This window comes from Pipistrellus kuhlii, unplaced genomic scaffold (assembly GCF_014108245.1).
Source record: "Pipistrellus kuhlii isolate mPipKuh1 unplaced genomic scaffold, mPipKuh1.p scaffold_m20_p_62, whole genome shotgun sequence".
Classification (NCBI taxonomy): domain Eukaryota; kingdom Metazoa; phylum Chordata; class Mammalia; order Chiroptera; family Vespertilionidae; genus Pipistrellus; species Pipistrellus kuhlii.
In genome coordinates, this window is record NW_023425565.1 from 1,360,805 (window position 1) to 1,381,782 (window position 20,978).

General features: G+C 41.8%; 1 protein-coding gene across 2 annotated transcripts in view; it reads left to right on the forward strand.

The window, feature by feature from the left end:
- Positions 1 to 20,978, forward strand: part of IARS1 (isoleucyl-tRNA synthetase 1) — a 97,728-nt gene that overhangs the window by 42,387 nt on the left and 34,363 nt on the right. For both annotated transcript variants that reach the window (XM_045575047.1, XM_036420099.2), the window contains exons 14-22: positions 1,160 to 1,286; positions 2,949 to 3,022; positions 3,617 to 3,811; positions 5,370 to 5,456; positions 7,052 to 7,135; positions 8,504 to 8,648; positions 10,040 to 10,160; positions 14,141 to 14,232; positions 15,278 to 15,355. In XM_045575047.1, coding sequence (XP_045431003.1) covers positions 1,160 to 1,286; positions 2,949 to 3,022; positions 3,617 to 3,811; positions 5,370 to 5,456; positions 7,052 to 7,135; positions 8,504 to 8,648; positions 10,040 to 10,160; positions 14,141 to 14,232; positions 15,278 to 15,355 — 1,003 coding nt within the window. The remainder of the gene's footprint in view (positions 1 to 1,159; positions 1,287 to 2,948; positions 3,023 to 3,616; positions 3,812 to 5,369; positions 5,457 to 7,051; positions 7,136 to 8,503; positions 8,649 to 10,039; positions 10,161 to 14,140; positions 14,233 to 15,277; positions 15,356 to 20,978) is intronic.

The following is a 20,978-nucleotide window of genomic DNA, read 5'->3' on the forward strand; positions in this document are numbered from 1 at the left end:
TACAACAATGAAGGAAGACTGGATTTATGTATGCAAAAGCATGTTTTTAACAGAGTTTGGAGGGCAATCAGTATTTTTAACTCCTGATAAGAACTTAAAGACTACATTTGATTTTGGAAGAATGGGGAGCATCTCAGGGCAGTAAAAGGAAGTGCCTGTAGCTTTCTATTTTTTTCCAGCAAAGTGATTCTGATTTCTCAAGTAAAAGCTGTTCTTTCATTTTTATACCTACAACGCTCTAGTTCTCCTAATGTGTGATGTGCTGGATATGGAATACCCATTGTCCTGTGGGAGGTGCCGGCCTCTAAACTGACATTTATGATACAGTATTAGGGAACCCTAACTTGGTCTTAAACTTGTTAAGTTTTTCCGCAATGCTGAACCTCAAAGGATAGGTGTCTGAATCTGAGACAAGAGAAATTCAGGGCAGGAGTTGCTGATGTGAGTTCTGCCAGGGAAGGTTATCACAGGAGGGCTGGTGCTAGCGAGGGCACTGAGGTGAGCTGCGCATTTAAGGAACTTCCTCGTTGCGGAGCCCAGTGCACAATGTGCCGTGAGCCTGGGAGGCATCTACCAGCCAGCTACCAACACCCTACCTGTTCAGACTCTTATTTTCTAGTTCCGTGGTCGGTAAACTGTGGCTCGCGAACCACATGTGGCTCTTTGGCCTCTTGAATGTGGCTCTTCCACAAAATACCACGGCTGGGCAAGTCTGTTTGGAAGAAGTGGCGTTGGAAGTTTAAGTTTAAAAAAATGTGGCTCTCAAAAGAAATTTCAGTCGTCGTGCTATGGATATTTGGCTCTATGGACTGATGAGTTTGCTGACCACGGGACTCGGTGATGGGAGCCCACACCAGTGAGTTACAATTAAAGCGCTGTGTGTGGATGACCCAGAAACTAAATAGGAGCGGGGCCGGGCCGGCTAGCCTGTGGTGACTGTTCAGAGGACTGTGGCCGTGCCCAAGGGAAGGCAGGCAGGGAGGCCTGGTGCGGTGACGTTTCCCACAAAGAGCATCTTCACCTGGGAAACCACCTCTCAGGCGGGAGCCCAGCGTTTCCCGGGTGTCTGGTCCTCAGTGCCAATGCCAAGGCCGATGCCGGTGCCGTCAGGTTTCCTCAGTGATGTTCGCAGCTGATCGGTGTCTGACCTCTCACCCAGGGTCCCGGAGTTTGTGAGAGAGAAGCGGTTTGGAAACTGGCTGAAGGACGCGCGTGACTGGGCAATTTCCAGAAACAGATACTGGGGCACCCCCATCCCGCTGTGGGTCAGCGAGGACTTCGAGGAGGTGAGGCTGATGGTGTTTTCACATGTTGTTTTTTATTGAAGCCCTTTGTGCTTTTGTTCCGTCTGAATACGGGGTAAAAGAAGATGGCTTCTTTCTTTTCCTTTGTTGCCCCTTATTTCATGTTTTTCTCATTCCTTCCTATAATAATGACATAAATAAGAATGTTTTTAGAGCTTTAACTTTATTTTGATTCTAATGCTATTTTTAACAATTTCCCTTTGTGTAAAAGTGAATGTAACTTGCATTTTTCTCAGGGAAGCCACACATTAAATTGTTTGTGTTGCTCATATCTCTGTTTCCTCTTGTGAGTTATTTATGAACAGAACAGATAATCTGCACCAAGTCATAGCATGTTAAGTCCAACTTAGAGTGATGGAAAAGGAAGACAAAAAAATATTACCTAAGCATTGCAGACCTTTACCCGACAAAACCGAGGGATTCTATTTGAGTGTAGGTCTATGTAAATGTTATATGTCAGACTTAAGGTGAGGCTCTCTGCCATCACTGAAAGCTGAGAGCGTTAGAGCCACAGCAGTCCAGGCACCTCAGTGAATGTCAGTGGCTGAGTCGAGGCTCTCAGGACCAGTCAGGATGGGCGGGCAAAGAGGCCAGATAGCGGAGACACCCCGCAGCCCGTCAGATGGCTTCCTGTGGCAGTGCCTCAGAGGGCCCATCTCAGCTTCCTTACCCAGACATAATTCTAACATCTTGCAATAGGACTCACTATTTTGACTCAGAACAGTAATTTACTTCTAGCGTTCACTTCAGAAGATTCCAGGTTAAAGAATCAAATTCAAATGCTAGGAAGAAACTATGATGCCTTAGAGCAGTGTTTTTCAACCTTTTTTGGGCAAAGGCACACTTGTTTCATGAAAAAAATCACGAGGCACACCACCATTAGAAAATGTTAAAAAATTTAACTCTGTGCCTATATTGACTATATATAAAGTAATTCTCTTGAATAGGAATCAAATAAACACAAAGAAAGTATTTTATAATTACTTTATTATGAAATATTAAGTAAACAAAATAGTGAAAAATTATAAAATTCTTGTCTTGTCTGCACCTACGGCACACCAGGCAACATCTCGCGGCACACTAGTGTGCCGCGGAACAGCGGTTGAAAAACGCTGCCTTAGAGAACAGTCTAGGACTATGGTCGACAATCTGAGGCTCGAGAGCCACATGCGGCTCTTTGGCCCTTGAGAGTGGCTCTTCCACAAAATACCACGGCCTGGACAAGTCTATTTTGAAGAAGTGGCGTTAGAAGTAAGTTTAAGTTTAAAAAATTTGTCTTCCCAAAGAAATTTCAATCATTGTACTGTGGATATTTGGCTCTGTTGACTAATGAATTTGCTGACAACTATTCTAAGCATTTCAAGTCTGCTGGTCATTTTTGCAACCATTTTGACACAGTAACCCCTCAATGATGGCTGTGAATGTTTAAAATCTCGGTGTAGATCCTCCTCTAATACGGTGTCGGTAGCAAGGAAGGGAAATCTGCTCACTTCCTCAGACAGTGACCTGTCTTTCCTGGGGGTAGCCATGTTGGTGGTTAGTCCTGAAGATCTGTGGTTTCTAAACTAAACACGAATGCCGCAGAGATAAACTCTGTGATCCTTGCCTCTCTGGCACTTTTGCTTTTTAACTTTGTTTTGACAGGTAGTATGCATTGGGTCAATGGCAGAACTTGAAGAACTGTCGGGAACAAAGATCTCAGATCTCCACAGAGAGAGGTCAGTTTCTAAGTGTGTGATTCATGTCAATTCTGTCATTGAGAGCTTTGGCCTAGGTTTAGCCTATTAACACATTGCAGACCAGTAGTTTTATTGCTAGCTTCACCCAGTGGCCAGATAAGTTTCTATTGAACGAGTACAAAAAACATTTTATGTAAATGTTAAAGGCACGCTTTAACATTAAATGCCCATTGCATTTTGAAGTTATTACATGTTCTTACAAGCTAATATCCTTTTAAAGTATGATACTTTGTAAAGCACTGTATCATGTGAAATGAGAATTCTCATGATCTGTCCTCAATGTGTTAAGATGTGGTCTCTCTAGCAGATCCGAGAGCTGCATATAGAAGTCAAACTAGTTTGCTGAAGTACATTGTTGATAACTTGGGTCATAATGAGGAAGGGTGGCTTCTGTCCTTGAGGTAGATGGCGGGGCCTCTGGCACATAACCGAGGTGGAGCACTCTGTGTGCTCTCTGAAAGCCTGTGAGAATTGCGGTATTTTTATTCACATGAAGAGCTTTCACGAGATTGTGTTTCCTACTGGCAATTAAACTGCAAGTTCTGTTGTGCTTAACACGTTTTTGTTTATTAGCATTGACCATCTGACCATCCCTTCACGCTGTGGGAAGGGATTGCTGCGTCGCATCTCTGAAGTGTTTGACTGTTGGTTTGAGAGTGGCAGCATGCCCTATGCTCAAGTTCATTACCCTTTTGAAAATAAGAAGGAATTTGAAGATGCATTTCCTGCAGACTTCATTGCTGAAGGCATTGATCAAACCAGAGGATGGTATGTTTCTTGTTCTTTTAAGTGTTTTGTTGATTTCATTTTATTTAGAAGCTACTTTACTGAGCACATGGTTTTTATCAGCTGTGTGCAGGGAAGACTGTATCAGGGAGAGAGGTTCTTCTGCCCACGGCTCCTTATACCAAGCAGCCCGTTAGTGTCTTGAGTAGGTGTCTCTCCCTATGGGAGGCTGTAGTTTTAGAGTTTCAGTTATTTCACTGTATCTTGGAGTATAGAGATTTGTTTCACTGGAACTAAGTGATAAAACACTTAATGTGTGGTGATCATAGCTGTGTACTTCTCATTACACCTTTACTCAAATGTGTAATGAGTATTTTCTAATAAATACAGGATAAAGAGTGGGATACTACAAATGAAAAAGGGATACTTGGAAATATGCTTAGATGTTAGACTAGCTTTACAAAATTAACATTCTAAAACATCTAGAATTTAAAAGATCATGGGGAGAGAATTTGGGTATTGGTTTTACCTAGTGTCTTATTTAAAACCATACCCTTGCCCTCTTAATTACAAAAAAGTTTAGTTACCTTCTTTTTGTGGATGATCTTGGTTGGTCCAGGTTCTAATTATATTTTCATTAGTAATGCTTTTACAGGAGTGTTTAAGGAATTTTGGTGGTGTTTTCTGCTTTTTACAAATTGCATTAGTCATCACAAACTGATTAAATTCCAGCCTGATGTTTCGGGATGTGCTGTTTTCAACTTCCAATCCATGTACCTGTAGGAACTGTTCCAGGCACAACTCCTCTTCCCAGGGAGTTTCTCAGAGGAGTCGTGGCATCTGGCAGCTGGTAGCAGTCCTTAGGGAATGGGATGTCCTGTCAGGTGCTCATGTAGCCAGGGGTCTGGTCTCCAGCCTCATCTGCTCATGTCCTGGGATCTTCTTGGAGTGCAAATCTGCTTAGAGGTGACACGAGCCTCACTTATCAGGACAGCTTACAGGGATGTGACGCAGTCCTTTTAGGAAACAAGCAAGCAAAATAAACAACATATTTGGTATCTGACTGACAGAATACATACTGCCTCTGCTCCTGTCGTCTATCTTTTAACGGTTGAATGAGAGATATGTTGCTTTTGGGGAGAGAGGGGCTGGTTTGTTTTTTGTCATAAGACTGTCTAATATGGCTCTGTGCTAAAGGTGATATCTCTTGATTTTCAGTTTTGTATTTTGGGGAGGTCCTGAGAGACCTCTCCTCTCTGACCTCTGCCTCTTAGCTGTCCGGCTGGCTTCCCGAGGAGAGGGCTGGTGCTGTCCTCCACTGGCCAGCACCTGGCTCCAGGCCTTTGTTCGCTCTCAATAACACAGTTCATTTTCTGATCAGTACCTGTTCTGCAGTGGGTCCTGGGTATAATTTTTTCCAGTGATCCTGACATGATTTAATAAGTTACCAAAATTAAGAACCTTTGCTTTATGTGCTTATCAAGAAGTGTTACAGATCCAAAATAGAAATTCAGTTCAACAAGTAAACATAGTTTTTCCTTATGTTGGATTTCTTTTCTTGCTTTGTTTCTTAACTCTTTCTTTGTGTTATTTTTTCCAGGTTTTATACTCTGCTAGTGCTGGCCACAGCTCTCTTTGGACAACCACCTTTCAGGAATGTGATTGTGAATGGGCTCGTCCTTGCAAGGCAGGTGCACTCCTGTGTAATGACGAGGTTCTCCGTTCCTAACCATCCTTTGGGAATAGAGAAATCCAGGAATGCCCCCATTCTGTTCCTACTATTCCCTCTCTGCTTTTTATATTTTTTCTGTACTTTTCATCCAACTCCTGTCCTGTGCACTTGTCCATCTTTTGTGTTCTGTCTCCGCCCACTCCCCTTTGTCTTAGGAAGCAGGGCTGGGTTGAGTGCTCAGCCTAATGGAAGGGGAGGTCTTTTCTGGGATCTTTTAGTGATAAAATGGTGTGTGTGTGTGTGTGTGTGTGTGTGTGTGTGTGTGTTTAAAATTTCATGAAGCTCTTTTGCTTATAGCTCATAATTTAATCTGTACACTGGTTCTTTAATATAGATTTTTGTTGTCTTTTTAACATGATGAAATTAATGGGTTATAGAGGTTTCTAGTATTGCATAGGAGTCTTATTCTTCTTTTCCCTGTTCTTCCTCGTTATTAAAAGTGAAACAAATAAAAATAAGAAACTAAGAATGTTCACATAGGTGCCCAGCTTTATGTGCAGTGAGGTGGGTGGCAGTAGGCCCTGTTGTGAGCTATTACACATTTCACACACTTAACCTGCAGAGTACTTCTGACATTTGAGGAATTGAAGTTCAGGAAAAGTAAGTAACTTGCCCAAAGTCACACAATAAATAAGCGGTAAATTCAAGTACCCAGGCAGTCTGGCTGTACTGGCTGTGCTTTTTCACATTTTAAGTTGAAAATTTTATTGAATTGTAGATTTGCATGCAATTGTGAAAAATAACAGAGGCACCTTTTGGGTTTTCCCAGTTTCCTTCCCCTTGTGGTCACATTTTTCAAAACTATAATACATGATCACAACCAGGACGTTGATGCAATCCACCGATCCTAGTCAGGTTTCCCCATTTTATGTGTACTGATTTGTGTGTGTTTAGTTGCATATAGCTTTATCACATGTAGATTCCTTTATCCACCAGCACAGCCAAGATATTTAACCCTTTGAACATCTCACGGTCCCTCTGTTGCCTTTTCACTACTACACCCACATCCTTCTGCCCTTTCAGCCTCCTCCCCAACCCCTGGCAAACCACTGATCAGTTCTCCATCTCTGAAATGGTTTCATTTCAAGTCTGTTATGTAAATAGATTCCTACCACGTGTAACTTTTTGAGATTGGCTTTTCTGCTCAGTGTTACTCCCTGGAGGGTGCCGGGGCTTGTGTATCTGTGGCTCCTTCCTTTTCTTTGACAAGCATGTGGGTGACCCAGTGTTTGACTCTTCACCTGCTCAAGTGAGTTTTTTCCAGTGTTTGCTGACAATGAATAAAGCTGTCAACTTTGTTGTAAGGTTTATAGATTTTCATTTCTGTAAGGTAAATGCTTCATCTGTATTTTTAACTGTTCCACTATAATGTCTTCCTTCATTTCTCCTGAAACTTCTCTGTTGAATCAACACAGTATTTGAAAAGATACTGACAGACAGCTTGTTGTACTTAACATTGGCTGTATGCCCTTTGCATTTATGTACTCCAGTTGAAAATAGCTGTAACCATATATAAAGGTAAACTGTGACATTGACTTTTGTTTTTCAAGTGATGGCCAGAAAATGAGCAAACGAAAAAAGAATTATCCAGATCCACTTTCCATCATTCATAAATATGGTGCTGACGCCCTCAGGTAAACGCCCATGCTTTGCCCTGTGTGTTTGTCGTCTTTTTCTTTTCTTTCTTTTTTTTTACATTTAATCACCTCTATGTTTGTTTGTTTGTTTTTGTTTTGTTTTTTTGTTTTTTTGGTTTTTTTAAATATATATTTTATTGATTTTGTACAGAGAGGAACGGGGAGAGAGAGAGAGAGAGAGTTAGAAACATCGATGAGAGAGAGTCATCGATCAGCTGCCTCTTGCACACCCCCTACTGGGGATATGCCCGCAGCTAAGGTACATGCCCTTGACTGGAATCGAACCCGGGACCCTTCAGTCCCCAAGCCGACGCTCTATCCACTGAGCCAAACCGGTTTCGGCTGTTTGTTTGTTTTTGTTAGTCTTCACCTGCGGATATATTTCCATTGATTTTTAGAGAGAGGGAGAGTGAGAGAAACATTGATGTGAGAGAAACCATCGATTGTTTGCCTCCTGCAGGAGCCCTGACCAGGGTCGGGGCCAGAGAGGAACCTGCAACCAAGGTACATGCCCTTGACCGAAGTCAAAGCCTGGACCCTTTGGTCCACAGGCTGATGCTCTGTTCACTGAGCCAGACCTGCTAGGGTATGTTTGTCATTTTTATGTAAGCATTTCTCATTCTGTTAGTCATGTTTCTTAGATGTGGTTTAGAATTTGCTTTTTAAAAAATGTATCTTTGCTACAGGGGGAGCTAAATTTGTATGATGTTGACTCAAACCCCCGCAAAGTGGTTTTTAAAATAATGATGACATTTTCAAATCTAGAGATCATTAAGTGTTCAAATTAAAAGCCTTCCAGCCAAAACCGGCTTAGCTCAGTGGTTAGAGCGTCGGCCTGCGGACTGAAAGGTCCCGGGTTCAATTCCGGTCAAGGGCATGTACCTTGGTTGCGGGCACATCTCCTGTGGGGTGTGTGCAGGAGGCAGCTGGTCGATGATTCTCTCTCATTGATGTTTCTAGCTCTCTATCTCTCTCCCTTCCTCTCTGTGAAAAATCAATAAAATATATTTAATTAAAAAAAAAAAAAAAAGCCCTCCAGCCCTCTGCCCTGGCAGAACTTACACAGCTGCTCCTGTGTGGGTTTTTGGTGCCTGCATTGTCCTGGGAGGAGGGCATGGCCACCGCCTTTGGGTTCTGCTGCACCCACCACCAGTGGCCTGCACTGGGCTTATATCTCCTTTTATAATTGCATGGCCTCATGCATGTAACAGTAATAGCTTTATCAGTTTAAAATAGACCATGAGAAGAGTATTCATAAGTACCCCTTTTGTAGAAGAAATGGCAATTTTGGTGTTGCCCTGTCAAATGTCACGTAATAATTGTTGGCTGTCTACGTTCCTTTTTGGTGTGATTTTTCTCTTCCAGATTGTATCTGATTAACTCCCCTGTGGTGAGAGCGGAAAACCTCCGCTTTAAGGAGGAAGGTGTTCGTGATGTTCTGAAGGACGTGCTACTCCCTTGGTACAACGCCTATCGCTTCTTCATCCAGAATGTCCTGAGGCTGCAGAAGGTGTGGACTGCGCTGCTGTGGTCGAGCTCTGCCTTCCCAGCTGTGTTGAGCTGGGTTTGCACAGTCCCTGTGATGTGGAGGGTCCGAGACTCTTGGGAGGCCATTGGTGAAGTTATCTGGGGCCCTTGTAGCAAACAGCAGCCTCCCCTGTAGAAGAGTTGCATTGGATATTCATTTAGCTAGCCAGTTCCCCTCTCTTCATGGGACCGGTGGGGGTGGGGTATGGCAGAGCCAGAGAAGGGTCATATACTGTCTCCGAGTAAAGGCCCTCAATGGGTGCCTATGGACTGATACTTGTGAGTGAGAGAAATTTCATTGGGGTCTTAGGACTTAAAGTAATGATTGTGATGTTTATGCAAGTGCCTTCCAAGTATGCCCTGCTGCCCAGGAGCATTCTGGGAGAAGTGTCTCTCCTGCTCCATGACGTAGGCTCCCGTTTGCACTTCCAGGACTCCATTGGGGTTAGGACCTAGGACCACTGATCTTTTTACCTCCAGCATCTTACAAGTAGAATGCTTTGTAAGTTACTGTTGACTAAACATGGGATGTTATTCCTTCCTGAGAAATGGGTTGGAAAGCTGAGCTTTGAACATCCAGCAGTCTGGTCACTTGCAACTTCTGCCTCTTGCTTTTCTAGGTCTGAATAAAGCTTCCCAGGTGCCATTTTCCCCTTTGTTTGAAAAAGGCAGCCATTTTCCACTGTCCCTCTTGCTCCTGGCTTTTTGTTCCGACCACCTTTTTGGGCCCATAGTTCTTAGGCAGGTCCACGTTGCAGTCTGTCGGTGTGGACCCTGGTCTGGGCATGGCAGCAAGACACCAGCTCTACCATCAGGCTCATAAATTTGGGCAAGGATTAGCATTACCACTATTCTGCCACTGGTGGTGACGCTGTGTGTATAGGGACAGATGAGGTGGGCCTTCACAATGGAGGAAGATTTTGCAAAGGGAAATCAGGTGAAATAAAGCATTCTAGGTAAAATTAATAATATAAGCTGAGACATTAATTCTTAGTGCTCATTTTTAATTTGTAGACAGTCATCCAGAGCTTGCAAATTTTACTATCTTTCCTTCCTCAGATTTAAAGTAACTATATAGTTATTGACAATATTTTAGAATGTTTCTCAATTCATACTCATTCTTTGCTGCAGAAGAGTAATTATTTTCCCAAATTCTCTCAAAAACGTAATTTATTAATTGAGGACTTAATATCCCAAGTTTAGAGCTTATCCTGAAAATACTATTGAAAATTAGAAATTTAAATTCCCAATGGGCCTGGATTGGGGTAGGCAGGGCGTGGTATTGGCTATTTCAGTTTAAGTGCTTAAACAGCTCATTGCTTCACATGAATTTCCCTAAGCAAACAGAATATTTCAATAATTGTCAATTCCTAGGAGGAAGAAATGGAATTCCTCTACAATGAGAACACGGTTAAAGAAAGTGCCAACATCACAGACCGGTGGGTCCTGTCCTTCATGCAGTCGCTCATTGCCTTCTTTGAGACTGAAATGGCAGGTGTGTCTCTCTTTGACCCTCCTCCCAGGACTAAGGACTCTTAATCTTTATGACTGCTCTTTAACTTTTCATTTAAAAACAAAGGATATTTTATGTAAATTTTAAGAGATAAATAGTGGATAAATAGTTATTTCTTTCAGCACTCAAATATAATTTTGTCCAGGCTAGTTATAGATGATGCTGTTCCAAGGATGCCCAGTGGCTTCATCCCTTCACAGGCTCAGTGCTGGGTGACTCTGTGCCTGTCCCTAGTTTCTTTGTGAAAAACACCTGGTTAGAGTTACTCTAAGGCTCTAATAGAGATCGTGTACATCAAGTAGCTGGTAGGTAGTAGGTACTCACTAAGTAGTACCTGTTAGTAGGTCCTTTATTTTGTTACTAGTGCTCTCGTGCACAGATTCATGCACATTGAAAGGAAATTACCGTATTTTTCGGGCCATAAGACGCACTGGACCATAAGACGCACCAGTTTTTAGAGAAGGGAAATGAAGAAAAAAAGATTCTGAAACAAATAGTGTCCTAAAATATTTTATGTGCATTAAAACCCAACATCACAGTCATAAACACATGTAATCAACCCTGTAAAGTAAACAGCAGCATTTAGAACCATTTTAGAGCCGGGCAAGCACACAGAGACCACACAGAGCCGGGCAAGTAAAAAAACTTTTTTTTTAAAGTATATGTGTAGGCTGTATTTGGACCATAAGACGCAGGGACTTTTTCCCCCCACTTCTGGGGGGGGAAAAAGTGCGTCTTATGGTCCGAAAAATACGGTAATTAGAAGATGGCAGGTAGGGTCCTTCAGTCTGGCCTGCGGGGATTGGACCAAAACCAGCTCTCCGACATCCCCTGAGGGGTCCCAGATTGTAAGAAGGTGGTTCCTGTGTTGAGTGGCTGCCTGCTGGTGGTCAGTGCACGTCATAGCTACCAGTCAGAGCGTCTGCCCCCTGGTGGTCACTCTTATAGCTACCAGTTGGATGGTTGCTCAGCCTTTTATGTATATAGATTTTTAAAATTTCTTTTTTAAAAATATATATTTTACTGATTTTTTTTTTCAGAGAGAAAGGGAGAGAGATAGAGAGCCAGAAATATTGATGAGAAATATCAGCTGCCTCCTGCACACCCTGGGGATGTGCCTGCAACCAAGGTACCTGCCCTTGATTGGAATCGGACCTGGGACCCTTCAGTCCGCAGGCTGATGCTCTATCCACTGAGCCAAACCGGTTTCAGAAGTACACATTTTCCTATATTTCTGTTACATACAGCAATGAATTTGGTTTGTATAGCGGTTGAGAGGTAGGTTATGATGGTTTCCTCGAGGTTGGAGTTGGAACAACCAGAAGTCGGGGTGGAAAATTCTAGAAAGCATTAACTCAGATACTTGAGATGGGTGGGTCTGATAAAGTGGGTGGGCTTCCCAGTGCTGCACACCTTAGCAAGGTTGATCTGCCTCCCTTAGCACCTGCTGGTGCCAGGGGTTGCCGTGCAGGTTCAGTGCTCATGGATTCAAGGAGAAGAGCCACCTTTTGGTGCAGACAGAGGCCTGCCGTCCTCAGCTGGCGCATTTCTCCTACTGGAGTGTTATAGTTTGAAATATTGATGATCCTGGCACAAAGGACAGTGAGCCCAGGAATTTCCACACGCTCACCAGTCATCCTGATGGACCATGTCTGCCCCTTTAAACATAGGATCATATGACTGCCAAACTGTTGGACAGAAGTGATGATGGAAATGAGTATGGGAAGCAGACTACTGAGTGGGATTTCACCAGGCTCCCAGGACACGGGCTCACAGCCATGCTCACTTCCTCCTGAGTGATGTGAATGGGAGGAAAGCCCTGCTGGGGCTTATTGCTTGGCACTCCTGCATCTTTAGGCAGCTGTGCCCTCCTGAAGAGTGTGCCCAGTCTGACTGGGTGCGTAGTTTAGGCAGCTTATGCACATCAGCTTAGTGGTAAAGAAAAGCCAGTTGTGAAAGGTCAGGTGGTGTAGCTTGTGCCCTCAGCCCCCTCGTGAACAGAGTTTGAAGTAACATCCTTGAAGCATGACACTTTTATAGTGATCTCAGCGATACTTGCTACTGCTTCGGTTTATTGTGTGCTCATTACAAATGAGTTTCATCTTTCTATAGGAAGTAGGTTGTGATGGCTTCCTAGAAGATGAAAAGTGTAATGAACACTAAGAATAACTTAGTCCTCTTTTATTTTTTTAATTAATTTTTTCTTAATTTCGCTCATATTTTTAATGACACTTTCTTTTTAAAAAATATGTATTTTATTGATTTTTTACAGAGAGGAAGGGAGAGGGATAGAGAGCTAGAAACTCGATGAGAGAGAAACATCAACCAGCTGCAACCAAGGTACATGCCCTTGACCAGAATCGAATCTGAGACCCCTCAGTCCGCAGGCCGACACTCTGTCCACTGAGCCAAATAAGTTTTGGCAATCTTTCCTTCATCTTTATTCCCACTCAGTGATCAGGGTGGTGGTAGCTGTGTCAAAATTTTTTTTTTTTTAATTGGCTAACAATGAAGTTTGCTGCATCAGTTGACTTTTTCTTTCGTGAACAGTTTCTCTATAGCATGGAATGCTGTTTGATAGTATTTTACCCACAGTAGACAGTCTTTGAAAATTAGAGTCAGTTTCACACCCTGTTGTTGCTTCACCAACTAAGTTTATGTAATACTCTAAATCACATGTGTCAAACACAAGGCCCGCGGGCCAAATCTGTTCCGCCAGGCCTTGCAATGTGGCCCGCACCACGCTGTCATCACTGCACTCCGCTGCGTTTCCATCACAATGACAGTTTATGACTGTTCAGTAAACCATTCGGCCCGCGATTTAGGCTGGATTTTAGATTTTGGCCCCTTCTCTGATTGAGTTCGACACCCCTATTCTAAATCCTTTGTTGTCATTTCAACAGTCTTCACAGCATCTTCACCAGGAGTAATTGTGCGGCTCTTCTTTCACTTGAGCACTTGGAGGCCATTATAGTTTTATTAATTGCTCTAATTTCAGTGTTGTTGTATCTCAGGGAGTGGAGAGGTCTGAGGAGCAGGAGAGAGATAGGGGAATGGCCAGTCATTGGAGCAATTGGAACACACAACATATATCGATTGAGTTTGAAATGCTTTGTGGGGATAATTCGTGGGACCCCAAAACAGTTGTAATAGTAACATCAATGACCACTGACCAAAGATCATCCTAACAAATATAGTAATGAAATAGTTTGAAATATTGAAAGAATCAAGCCAGACACAAGCAAACAAATGATGTTGGAAAAATGGTGCTGATTGTAGGATTTCCAGAATCCTTTGGTTTGTATTTTAAAAAATCGGAAACGCAATAAGTACAGTAAAATGAAGTATGTTCATATTTTGGTGTTCAGAAAGCCTATTCTATTTTATTCATGGTTCTTGCTAAGTTTCTCAGTGGCTTCATAAAGGATAGCTTGTGCTTGTGGGTTCTCTGGTGAGGCTGGGCTGTGTGTTATATGATGTTGAGCAGCAGGTATCACTGGGGTCCCTTAGCAAGATGCTTGGAGCACCCACATGTTCAGTTATGACAAGGACGTTTCCAGGCATTGCCAGTGTCCCCTGTGGGACAGAGTGGCTCTGGTTGAGAAATGCTGACCTATGCTATGCCCTTTAACATCTAATTAGGACTTTCTGTGTGTCAGTCCTGGTTGATGTACAGAGCAGCACAGCTCCAGGTAAACCTGCCTCCTGGCGTCATGTGCTGGGCAGTGCTGGCCTCTTGTCCACACATACAACATATCCATTTCTCTCACTGAGTGGCTCACAGTGCAGTTGTGCGTGCCCCAAGACACTTTATGGTCATTGCTTCCCTTTGTTCCTTTCTGTCTCAACAAGCATGGGGACCCTTGGATGACAGGGCTACTCATTCTTGTGTTCATTCCTTCCCCAAGCATCCCAAATGCTCAGTCTATTCTCAGTTCCTGATTGATTGCTCTTACTTTTAGCTTACAGGCTTTATACTGTGGTACCCCGCCTGGTCAAGTTTGTCGACATCCTAACCAATTGGTATGTCAGGATGAACCGCCGAAGATTAAAGGTAAGGCCAGGCTATTTTTCAGAAGAGCAGGAAGTGTGAAAATGAGTACAGCCTAATGTCGTAATGTTTTGACACAATTTTTTATTTTTACCTTGCATATTAACTCTATCGCTATTTGATGGGTAGGGACCTATAAATTTTAAAAGTCATGGTGCATATTTTCAGAACACAGTTATGGACATGCCATATTGGAGGGAGGCTCAGAGCCATGGAGGAGTCGACTAAGCATACCTCTTAAAACCCAAAACAAGTTTTGCCAATATTTTCAAATGTCTTACAACTGTGATCTCCAGACTGTCAGTGACTAATAAAACTTTTCCTTGAGCATGTTGGGGACTTTAATGAGTGAAAAATAATTCCTGTCTGAAGACTTAAGCCATTCATAAACAATCTTCTGTCTACATATATATAAAAGCCTAAGTGACTCTTCACCTGATAGCAATGACACGCATTGACCATTAGGGACAGATGCTTAAAAGCACAGGCATAGAAACATGGAACAGACTGTTGGATCTCAAAGGTGAGGAGGAGGAAGGAGGGAAGAGATTAACCAAAGATCTTATATGCATGCTAGAGGCCCAGTGCATGGATTCACGCACCAGTAGGGTCCCTAGACCTGGCCTGCAGGGATCAAGCCAAAACTGGCTCTCTGACATCCCCTGAGGGGTACTGGATTTCTATCAATGTATGCCCTTGACCAAAGCAAATCCAGGGCCCTTCAGTCCATAGACTAGGGGTGTCGAACTCAATCAGAGAAGGGGCCAAAATCTAAAATCCAGCCTAAATCGCGGGCCGAATGGTTTACTGAACAGTCATAAACTGTCATTGTGATGGAAACGCAGCGGAGTGCAGTGATGACAGGGCGGTGCGGGCCACATTGCAAGGCCTGGCGGGACGGATTTGGCCCGCGGGCCTTGTGTTTGACACATGTGCATAGACCAATGCTATATCCACTGAGCCAAACCAGCTAGGGCTGGATTGTCTTTTTAGTAAATTTCTTACTTGGTTTTAACAGTTCAGTATGTGTTTCTTTTTTATTCACTAGGGCGAAAACGGGATGGAGGATTGTGTGAGGGCCCTGGAAACCTTGTTCAGTGTTCTGCTTTCCCTGTGCAGACTGATGGTAAGATTCTTGGCTCCGTTCCGACTGGTCCTGGGGCTGCTCACTGTGCCCTGATGCTTTAGTGTCCTCTGTCTGTGTTCTGTATTGGTCCACCGGAAATAAAAATTGAATTTTATTTATTTATTTATTTAATATATTTTATTGATTTTGTACAGAGAGGAAGAGAGAGAGATACAGAGTTAGAAACATCGATGAGAGAGAGTCATCGATCAGCTGCCTCTTGCACACCCCCCACTGGGGATATGCCCGCAACCAAGGTACATGCCGGAATCGAACCCGGGACCCTTCAGTCCCCAAGCCGATGCTCTATCCATTGAGCCAAACCTGTTTTGGCAAAAATTGAATTTTAAAGCAACTTAAATCTCTATTTCCTTTTCAGAAATCTTTCGTGTGTCAAGTAAGGACTAAGCAATAGTTTCAAAACTGGATTTTTGTGGTGATTTCGGGGGAGAGTGATGGGGTGGTGGAAGAAGAGTATAAGGGGGATAAATGGTAATGGAAAAATTAAATTATAGGCAGTGAAAAGTCAATACTAAAAAATATTGGGTCGGCAGCTAAGTAATTGCGGATTTTTAAAAGAAAATCAAAGACAATTTTTTCATGGAACTAAATAACTTTATTCTGTAATGTATTGCCCATTTTGATCAATGACCTTTTGCCATCTTTCAGGCAGCATCATAATCCCACGTTCAAAAAACTTCTGGTTTTTATTAGCAAAAAACTGAATCAGGTACGATTTGACATCATCATTATTATTGAAATTTTTACCATTCAAGGAGTTTTGTAAAGATCGAAACAAAAAGTAATCAGATGGTGCAAGGTCAGGACTATATGGTGGATGTGGCAAAACATCCCAACCAAGCTCCATTAATTTTTGCCGAGTGACCAAAGATGTGTGTGGCCATGCATTGTCATGATGGAATACAACACCTTTTCGATTTGTCAATTCGGGCCGCTTTTCTTCAACTGCATTGTTTAATTTCATTAGTTGTTCAATGTAGACATCAGAATTGATCATTCGGTTGGGTGGTAAGAGTTCAAAGTAGACAATTCCTTTGTAATCCCACCAAACTGATAACAAAACCTTCTTTTGATGAATATCAGCTTTTGATGTTGTTTGAGTTGGTTCACCTGGCCTGCTCCATGATCTTTTCCGCTTGATATTGTTGTAAACAACCCATTTTTCATCGCCAGTTATCAGTCGTTTTAAAAATGGATCATTTTCATTACGTTTCTTTAGCAAATCGCAGCTGCTAATGCGTTGCGTTAACTGTGATTCTTTCAGTTCGTGAGGAACCCATGTATCGAGTTTTTGAACATAGCCAAGTTGTTTTAAGTGATTTTCAATGCATGTATGTGATACATGAAGCTTCTCTGCAATCTCACGTGTTGTACTGTGACAGTCGGAATTGATTATTGCTTTGATTAGGGCGTCACCAACTTCAACTGGACGACCAGAGCGTTTTTCATCTTTGAGTGAAAAATCACCAGAACGAAATTTGGCAAACCAATTTTGACACTGCCGTTCTTTTAAGGCTTCGTCATCATAAACAGCACATAACTTTTTATGAGCTTGCGATGCGTTTTTCTCTTTGCGGAAATAAAAAAGCAAAATATGACGAAAATGTTCCTTTTGATTTTCCATTTTTCAACGAACGCCAAACAAAAACTACAAAACAGATCAAAAAACTTTTTTTACTGATTAACAGCTGAATAGCCAACTATCAAATAACAAAATGTGTTTTACATTTGTACTACGTCTGCAAACCTAAAAATTCAACTGAAGCCATATATGTGTGAAACCCGCAATTACTTAGCTGCCGACCCAATATTTGGATATTTTTTTCTTTTCACCACTGGAGTATGTTTCAGGTTCTCTCATCTAGATTGAATTGCCTAAGTTCCCCCTAAACATCAGACCACTTCTTCACTATCATTATAGCAGTGAAGTTCTTGAACTAATATCTCGCCAAACATATTACAAACAGTATTTTACTTGACACGTGTTCCTACCAATTAAAATATTAATTAAATAATATACAGTATATTTGTACTTGTTTTAATTCCTCATATCCTATTTAGGCTATTCCATTGTCAATTATAAGCCTTCTGTATATTTCCTAAACACACACAGAATGAGAGCCTGCATTGTGTGATGTTTCCTGCCTGGTCCTGCACATCTGTTCTCATTCATTTTACCCTATGAGGCAGGTTGTATTCCTCTAGGTTGAAGATGAAGTTCTAACTTTTGGGGATATTGAGTCCTTTTTATATTGCCTTTGCTAATACCTGGTCAGTGACTCCTTTTTTTGTTGTTGTTGTTAATTAATTTACAGGGGTGACGCTGATTATTAAAACCATACAGATTTCAAGTGTACAGTTTTATGACACATCCTATCTGTATATTCCACTGTGTGCTCACCACCCAGTCAAATCTTCTGTCGCCATCTATTTGATACCTCCCTTCTTACCCCCTTTCCTCCAGTGACAACTATATAGTTACCCGTGTCTGTGAGTTTTTGTTTTTCTTGTTTGTTCAGTTGTTTTTGATTTTATATCCCACATATGAGTGAAATCATATGGTTTTAGATTTTTCTGTCTGACTTAATTTTGCTTCCATGATACTTTCAAGATCCATCCATGTTGTTGCAAGTGACAGTTTTCATCTTCCAGCCGAGTAGTATTCCATTTTATATATGTACCACATCCTTGATCGAATCATTCATCGGACACTTTGGTTGTTTTAATGTCTTGTCCACCATGAATCTGCTACATAGAATCTAGGGATGCATATATCTTTGCAAATAAATGTTTTCAAATTTTTCCACTAGATACCAGAACGGGGTTGTTGATTATACAGTAATTATTCTTAACAAATTTGAAGAACCTCCATACTGTTTCTGTTTTTCATATTTGCTGTAACAGTTTACATTCCCATCAACAATGAATGATTTTTTTTTCCTAACCTCTCCAACACTTGTTATTGCTTTCTTATTGATTATAACATTTTAAGAAGTGTGAGGCGGTATCTCATTCTAGTTTTGATTCACATTTTTCTAATAGTTGATGCAGTTGAGCATCTTTTCATATATCTGTTGGCCATTTCTATGTCGTCTTGGGAGAAGTGTCCAGTTTTCTGCCCCTTTTGTAATTGGATTATTTCTTCAGTGTTGTGTTCTTGATATATTTTGGATATTAAGTGCTTGTCAGAGCTATTGTTTGCAAATATTTTCTCCTATTCTTTTGTTGTTTTTATTTTTGTTCATGGTGTCTTGCTGTTTATAAGTTTTTAGTTTGATACAGTCCTATTCATTTATTTTTGCTTTTACTTCCCTTACTTTTGGCATCAAAGTCATAGAATTCTCTGTAAGACCAAGGTCCATAATTTAGTACCTAAGTTCTAATATATATGGATAAACACTAGCTTGCTTCTTTTGCATTTGGCTTTCTAATGTCCCAGCACCATTTATTAAAAAGTCTTTTCCCCCATTGTATGTTTTGAATTCCTTTGTAAAAATCATTTGCCCACATACATGTGGGTTTGTTTCTGGGCTCGGCTCATGATTCTGTTTCCTTGAATTTTGTGTCTGTTTTTCTGCTAATATCATGCTGTTTTTATTATTGTTGCTTTGCATAATATGAAGTCAGGGAATTTGATACCTTCAGTTTTGTTCTTTTTTCTCAGAATTGTTTTGGGTGTTTGGGGTCTTTTGTGGTTCAAGACAAATGTGATGATTTTGTATCCTATTTCTTAAGTGCCATTGGGATTTTGATGGGCAATTGCATTAAATCTGTATATTGCTTCGGATAATATATCTATTGTAACTGTTGTAATTCTTCCAATTCATAAATATGGAATACCTTTCCAATTTACTGTGTCTTTTTCAAACTGCAATTTTCAGTGTACAGGTTCTTCACACCCTTTGTTCAGTTTATTCCCAGGTATTCTACTATTTTTGTTGCAATTGCAAAAAGATTTTTTTTTAGTTTACTTTTGAAATCTCATTGTTAGTATATACGAAAGCAGAGCAGTGTATTTTTATATATTAATTTTGTGTCCTGCCACTTACTGTATTTGTTCATTGTGTCTAATAGTTTTTTGGTGGTGTCTTTAGAGTTTTCTATATAAAGAATCATGCCATCTGCAAATGGTGGCACTTTACTTCTTCATTCCCAAATTGGATGCCTTTTATTTCTTTCTCTTGCCTGATTATTCTGGCTAGGACTTCCATTACTATTTTATACTAAAGGTCTGGTGCACTGACCTGTGCCCTCTTGCAATCTGGGAGCCTTCGGGGGGTGTCCAATTGCCACAGAGGTGGGAGAGGCTCCCACCTACTGCTTTGCTCGCCTGCTGTGAGCCCAGCTTCTGGCCAAGTGGTGCTCCCCCTGTGGGCGTGCACTGACCACCAGGGAACAGCTCCTACATTGAGTGTCTGCCCCCTGGTGGTCAGTGCACATCATAGCAACTGGTCAATTTGCATATTAGCCTTTTATCCCTTAGGAATCATGCCGTAATTGACTCTTTAAAATCCCCCTAGGGTTCACGGATTACAAGAGGATGCAGGCCAGGCTGAGGGACCCCACATTCAGGGCTGGGTAGAGATATGGTTGGTTGGCCATCCAGGGAGGGATCAGGGAAGGGCTCCAGGGCATGTCCAGCCATCTTGCTCAGTCCCAATCAGCCAGACCCCAACAGCAAGTTAACCTACCAGTCGGAGTGTCTGACCCCTGTTGGGCAGTGAATATCATAGTGATTGGTTGACCAGTTGACTGTTTGTCCCCCTGGTGGTCAGTGCATGTCATATAGAGCAGTTGAGTGGCCTTTAATTGGTTAAATTGATGACCGGACACTTAGCATAATAGGCTTTTATGCTAATTATCTGACTGATTGCTATGAAGCACACTGACCACCAGAGGTCAGATGCTCAATGGACTAGCCATTTAAAGAGAAATGGCACCGTGGACCTGGTGCCCACAAAGCAACACTTGGCTTCTCCCAAGTGGGACACAGGCCACACCACCACCCCAGAGCGACAGACCACCAAATCACAGCTGATGCTGCCAAGACTCCATGCACAAAATGCAGCCTACAGCAAAGTTCGGAAACGGTTGGTGTGGGCATTGGGTAATGATATCACATAGCAATGCCTGGCTTCCTCTCCCTAGTGATGACTAGCCTCCTTGCAGTTTCTTCAGCTCAGTAACACAGGTTGCTTTATAGCCAGGTGCAAACATTTCAAACTTTAAATGTCTGTGAAGAGTTTTCCCGTGCTTCATTTCATTTGATCTTCACAGAAGTCCTGGTATAGGTATAAAGGAGACTTGGTAGGATTCTATTTTCTTTTCATTAGCCAGAAAACAGAAACTTAGAAAGTTTAGAAACTTGATTGAAAAGAAGGAAGAAATGGTGGATCTTGAAAATAACTTCAGGTTTTCTCACTGCATAGAATATAGTCAAACACAGCTGCAGTTAAATATTTTACCTTTTGTTCTCCGTGCGTGATCTACAATAATAATCTGCTTTGTGTTGATATTTACTGCTGTGTTATTGACAATTACCTGAAAGAGAAGTTGGGGTGCCTCACTGGGTTGGGAAAAGTTTAGCTATATCAGAAAGCAG